The following is a 6,000-nucleotide window of genomic DNA, read 5'->3' as shown; positions in this document are numbered from 1 at the left end:
TGCTCCAGATCAGGGGTGCCCACACTTTTTTGTGTGATGATCTACTTTTAAATGAGCAACTCAATAAGATCTACCAACTAAAAAAAACACAGTTTCATTTAAAATAAGAAAATGCTTGTTGGGACTACTGCATGTATCCCTACATGGAATTTATCTTCTAATTAATAAACAAATATATAATAATGTTCAATGTTGATATCATTCAGTTTTAACACTAAACCCAAAACACCTACAGCACAATAGATTACAATAGTCAGGGCATTTACCTTATTCTGATGACCAGTAAATATTGACCAGGCGAGGTTTTGTTTATTCAGTTGCCATGACAACTAGGTTTGCGCATACGCGCCTTCCAAGGACTTCTGAGAACAGCGCGCGAAATTGCGATGCTACTGCCCGGATCATTGTTGCCAACTTAGCGACTTTGTCGCTATTTTTAGCGACTTTTCAGACCCCTTTAGCGACATTTTTTCTAAAAAGCGACTAGCGACAAATCTAGCGACTTTTTGGACAAACCTTAGCAACTTTCCAAATTCCAAATATCGCCAGTACTGCAAGCGTGAGGTCTTACTTCCCCGCTGCGTCTGCTCTGTTCAGTGAGCGGCTGAGAGGAGCAGCACATTCCGTTGACTGCACGCCAGCGGACATAGACATGAATGAGCTGCGCATGTGCACGCTGTGTTAGCAGGAACCAATCAGTGATCACATAGCAGCTGCCTTCTCCTTTGTTTTAATTCAAAACATTTAATTTGACCGTTTTTTCTTGGCATGCGCTTATATTCACTACTAATCAGAGTTTTAGTTCATTCCGGTTCGGTTTCTGAACTCTCCGACTTCAGATCGTATATTTACAGACTCTATACATTTTACTTATCCAAACACAACAATAAACCTTCTTCAAACTCATAAACATGTAACGTTAGCTAAGTTCCGTTCCGTTGTCTAACAGAAAATATGTAATTGAGAACCGTTTTACTGGACATTCGGCTATATACTTCTATAAAAACAGTATGAGCACGGTTTAGGGGAGATAACCGTTATTATAAACTGAAGTAGGCTACAGTACCGACAAATTAGGCAGAATGCAAATACAACGCGATGACGTCATTAATATGCTAATGACGCATGACGTCATCTGGCGACATTTAGCTACTTTTCGAGCAGGCTTTAGCTACTTTCCATTGAAAATAGTTGGCAACACTGGCCCGGATTAGGCAAAACTGAATGGAACCAGACAGTAGCTAATCCGGGCAGTAGCGCCGCAATTTCGCGCTCTGTTCTCAGAAGTCCTTGGAAGGCGTATACGCAAACCTAGTTGTCATGGCAACTGAATAAAGAAAACCTCGCCTGGTCAATATTGACTCGTCAAGTGCAAGTCAGACAGAAACTAAAAGATGGAAAGACATTATATTTATTTGTATTAAAATTTAACGAAAGTACATTTAAATTTTGTGCGATCTGCAGCATTGCCTTTGCAATCGACTGGTAGATCGTGATCGACGTATTGGGCACCCCTGCTACAGACAGTGTCCTTTGCAGCTGATCTCTGTAAATTATAACATTTGCCAGCTTCGCTAACTTTCCTCACACTCTCCTCATCTTATTTTGTGCATTGTTTTTGCTCAGTAAGGGGATTGTGGTCAGCTAACCACTAAGATCACCATCTTCTCGTAATTGGCAAAGCTATTGGTTTGTTTGTGGGCAGGTTATGTAGTTGCGTAACTCGTTACATCAGCGTTCAGTTCAAGTTGAAAAACGCACCCGGATAGCTATAGGCTCCAGACTGCCTCAGCCAAGAACTAGCCAATCACAGGGACCAGCATGTGAACCAGGACCATTTCAGGTCATCAGATGTCTTTAATTTTCACTCATTTTTGGAATGTTAGATCTTGTTCCCAGTGACTCTACATGGAGCCCAGAGTTCATCCAGGAGCTTCTTCCAGCAGCTCAGCGTACAGCTCTTCTCTATCATCTCTCATACCTCTGTCTGGGGAACTTCCCAAAACTGGAGCGAATCCTCAGAGAGCGAGCTGTAGAAACCCAACTTCTCTTTGGATCATCTGAGGCTGTTCTGCTGAAGGTATTCCTGTTTTCATTATTATATCCAGATAAATGTAGATTTTGGTTTAGTGTGTATGCTACAAATACATCAAATAAAACACACACTAGGAAATGTAATGTGTTTTCTTTATTCTTCTAAATAACAGTAACTTTTGTTTAAAGTTAGAGGTTTTTAAGAGGACAGCTGTTCAATCTTAATATACTTAATATAATATATCTATTCTATAAAGTACTGACAACATTTCTGCCAAATTCCACTTAATAATATTGTCATTTAGAGCATTTATGTGCAGATAATAGCACAAAAGATGGCATGTTTTCAGATCTGGAAAGTTCATACTCGTTATTAATCAACACAATATTCACATTTTAAAGGAGAGTTCAGAAATTAATATTTGCTGGAATAATCCTGATTTTCAATCACAGATTTCATGTGTCTTGGCATGCCCTCTGCCAGTCTCTCACACTGCTGTTGGCATGCCCTCTGCCAGTCTCTCACACTGCTGTTGGCATGCCCTCTGCCAGTCTCTCACACTGCTGTTGGCATGCCCTCTGCCAGTCTCTCACACTGCTGTTGGCATGCCCTCTGCCAGTCTCTCACACTGCTGTTGGAATGCCCTCTGCCAGTCTCTCACACTGCTGTTGGCATGCCCTCTGCCAGTCTCTCACACTGCTGTTGGCATGCCCTCTGCCAGTCTCTCACACTGCTGTTGGCATTCCCTCTGCCAGTCTCTCACACTGCTGTTGGCATGCCCTCTGCCAGTCTCTCACACTGCTGTTGGCATGCCCTCTACCAGTCTCTCACACTGCTGTTGGCATGCCCTCTGCCAGTCTCTCACACTGCTGTTGGCATGCCCTCTGCCAGTCTCTCACACTGCTGTTGGCATGCCCTCTGCCAGTCTCTCACACTGCTGTTGGCATGCCCTCTGCCAGTCTCTCACACTGCTGTTGGCATGCCCTCTGCCAGTCTCTCACACTGCTGTTGGCATGCCCTCTGCCAGTCTTTCACACTGCTGTTGGCACGCCGCTGTTGGCATGCCCTCTGCCAGTCTGTCACACTGCTGTTGGCATGCCCTCTGCCAGTCTCTCACACTGCTGTTGGCATGCCCTCTGCCAGTCTTTCACACTGCTGTTGTTGGAGCAGAAGGAAGACAGTTTTCTTCCAGGATATCCTTGTATATGTTTGATTCATGCATCCTTCACAAAGACGAATCTGCCCGATTCCAGCCGTCCTGAAGCACCCCCAGATCATCATCGATCTCTCACCAACTCTGAGGATTGTTTTTTCCAACAGGACAATGCCCCATGCCACGCAGCCAGCCCAATCATTGTGTGGCTGGAGGACCACCGGATCAAGACCCTATCATGGCCAGCCCAATAAAAAAAACTATATTTTGATTTGAAATTTGGCAGAAATGTTGTCAGTACTTTATAGAACAAAACAAACATGTTCATTTTACTCAAACACACCTATAAATAGTCAATCCAGAGAACGGATAATGCTACAGTGGTCTCTTAATTATATCCAGAGCTGTGTGTGTTATATATATATATATTACGTAGATATCCTTTGATGGAAATTGTATCTCTTATTTCTGTTTTTGCAGTGTGCAGGAACCAGTGATAACCTTGTGAATTCACTGCTCCCCAGTCTGAAGGTGGCAGTGGTGAAGAACAAACCACAATTAGCTCTGAAATTGATTGAAAAAGCAAAACAATGGATCTGTGACATCATAAGTGATGTTAAAGACATTGTGAACAGGTTAAATTAAAATCCATATATGAATATAATACAAATATTAATTATAAATGACCAAATTAAATATTTGCAATATGTACTCATAATGTTCTTTAATATACCAAGAATAATAATTGGTGCATATTCAGGTACAATCAACATAACAATGATGTGGCCTCAACGACCAGTGACATCATCAAAGAAAAGAAGGAGACAGAGCAAAAGCAGCAGCAGTTAACCATGGAGATGAAGGTGATTCAGGATATCGTGGAGGATCTGGACAAAAAACTTCAAGGCATCACTGAAGAGATCGAAAAATGTGAGAAAGAGATTGAGAAGAAGAATTCAGAGATTCAGAAGTTTATCGGCAGCATCACCAGTCCCAAGGAAGAGAGCACGATCAGCACACCTGCACTGACACCCGCCGCTGCGATGAATCCAGCTGTTGCCATATTTTCTATGATTGTGCCATTTGTGGAAAGTATTATGGGTTACATTTGCAAGATGGTTACTAACACTTCTCATGAAGCCATGTTCAAAACTCTTGATGGTGAACTGTCTCAACTGAGCCTTGAAAAACAACGTCTGAAAGAAAGAGAGTGGGACATTCAAAATAAACTGATGGACAAACAGCTGAGCTTGGCCAAATTAAATATCGAAAATGGTGAAATGGTTTTCTTGTTTTGCATGCATTTGTGGAATATATGTTTGCATGCGTGCAATGTTCAAGCATCTCATGTGAATTTCGTGTTGGCTTCGTCTGGTATTCCAGGTCAAATTCCGAGTGTTTCTCACCTCGATGAGGTCCAGAGCTGCCTGTCCCGAATTCAACAAATTCTCATCCAGCTTCAAAAGTTCTGGGAAAAGGTGGGCTCTCTGCTGGACCACCTGAAACAGAAGACCTTTGCTGGGGAGGACATGATTGAGTACCTTGACGATCTGAAGGAGGAGTTTCTGGAGTCGATTGACGCAGCTAAACAGGTAAATAATGATAAACGTTTGTGCTCAAGTTCTGTTGGTGTGAATGTTTTAAACACTGATCTCTGAACTTTTCATTAACAGGGCTGGGTAAAGTTTGGCTCCAGCTGTATGAAAGCTGAGAGCATCTTCAGCATTGAGTCAAATGAGGCCTACAAGTTCCTCGAGATCAGTCCGTCCTCACTGTCAAAGGAAAAGTGGCAAGAAGAGTACGCCGGTGTGATCAAGAAACTAGAGAATATAAGACCCACTGGTCCGTCTCAAACAGCCATTAAGCAGTAAGACCTTCATAGATTCATTGGCTGGAAAAAAAATGATATTGGCCACGCTCCATTTTATTCAAAAATGTCTTTTTTGCCATACAGCCCCAGAATTGGTCCACCACTTGGTTTTCAGATAACTTAATATAAAATAATTTAAAATGTGAATATTGATAGTTGAATATATTGAGCCAATTAGAGCACTCCAGGAACTGCAGTGTTCTTCCACCACGATCCATAAGATGAAAATATATTAAATATAGTTAAATTAATGTAATACAAATTATTATTAATACATTATTACATTTTATTACTGTCCATTAATATTGTTATAAGTGGTGTGTTTGTACAACTTAAAGAAATTACCCATTTGCATGACATTTTAATCTTTCTACACAGTTATATTCTGTCACAGCCATTTTACTAATGCTTGAAAGGTATTTCATGTAATGTACCCTTTTGCTTTTTGAGACTTCTGTTAAGAACTCGTAACGCAATAAAACATTAGAAAGAAAATCCGACTCTGAGCATCATTCTTAGAAATTAACTTCACAAAGTAAATGAACTGAAATTAAAATGTCAAGCTGCCATGACTTCTACATAGTAGGTGTACAAATTACATAGCTAACAATTAAATATTGATTTGAAATGATGTAACTTTAAGAACATCTCTTAAATTCTGTCAAATTAGTCCTATGACAATAGCATCCTTTTTTTATTTACCGTTCAATGTTCTGAGCATCTCATGTACATTTCTATGAATATATCTTTTATAGAGAGCCACACGTATGCTTGCTGTTTTAAACCTACATCCCCTGTCATGTGATGTCCATGTTTGGCATTTTTCAGATTCGCCTCACGTTCTCTAATTCATTGCACATATTAGTTTAAGTTTGCTATGAGCAATGAAAAACTTCTTCACTTTCTTGCCCCCTCGGTTTTCCTCCTTGCAGAGATATACGA

The 6,000-nt window shown here is 40.8% G+C and overlaps 2 protein-coding genes across 5 annotated transcripts in view; both read left to right on the top strand.

Moving 5' to 3' along the window:
- LOC127635183 (uncharacterized) overlaps window positions 1-5,510 on the top strand; it is a 14,194-nt gene extending 8,684 nt beyond the window's left edge. The window contains exons 3-7 of the mRNA XM_052115047.1: window positions 1,887-2,080; window positions 3,669-3,823; window positions 3,949-4,463; window positions 4,572-4,780; window positions 4,862-5,510. Coding sequence (XP_051971007.1) covers window positions 1,887-2,080; window positions 3,669-3,823; window positions 3,949-4,463; window positions 4,572-4,780; window positions 4,862-5,059 — 1,271 coding nt within the window. The 3' untranslated portion in view covers window positions 5,060-5,510. The remainder of the gene's footprint in view (window positions 1-1,886; window positions 2,081-3,668; window positions 3,824-3,948; window positions 4,464-4,571; window positions 4,781-4,861) is intronic.
- The window catches only part of LOC127635186 (keratin-associated protein 5-1-like), a 505,876-nt gene that overhangs the window by 126,120 nt on the left and 373,756 nt on the right, over window positions 1-6,000 (top strand). The gene's annotated exons all lie outside the window — the stretch shown is intronic.

Source organism: Xyrauchen texanus, chromosome 42, assembly GCF_025860055.1.
Source record: "Xyrauchen texanus isolate HMW12.3.18 chromosome 42, RBS_HiC_50CHRs, whole genome shotgun sequence".
In the NCBI taxonomy this organism is placed as follows: domain Eukaryota; kingdom Metazoa; phylum Chordata; class Actinopteri; order Cypriniformes; family Catostomidae; genus Xyrauchen; species Xyrauchen texanus.
Note: the sequence above shows the minus strand (reverse complement) of the source record. Positions and strands in the feature narration are given on the sequence as shown.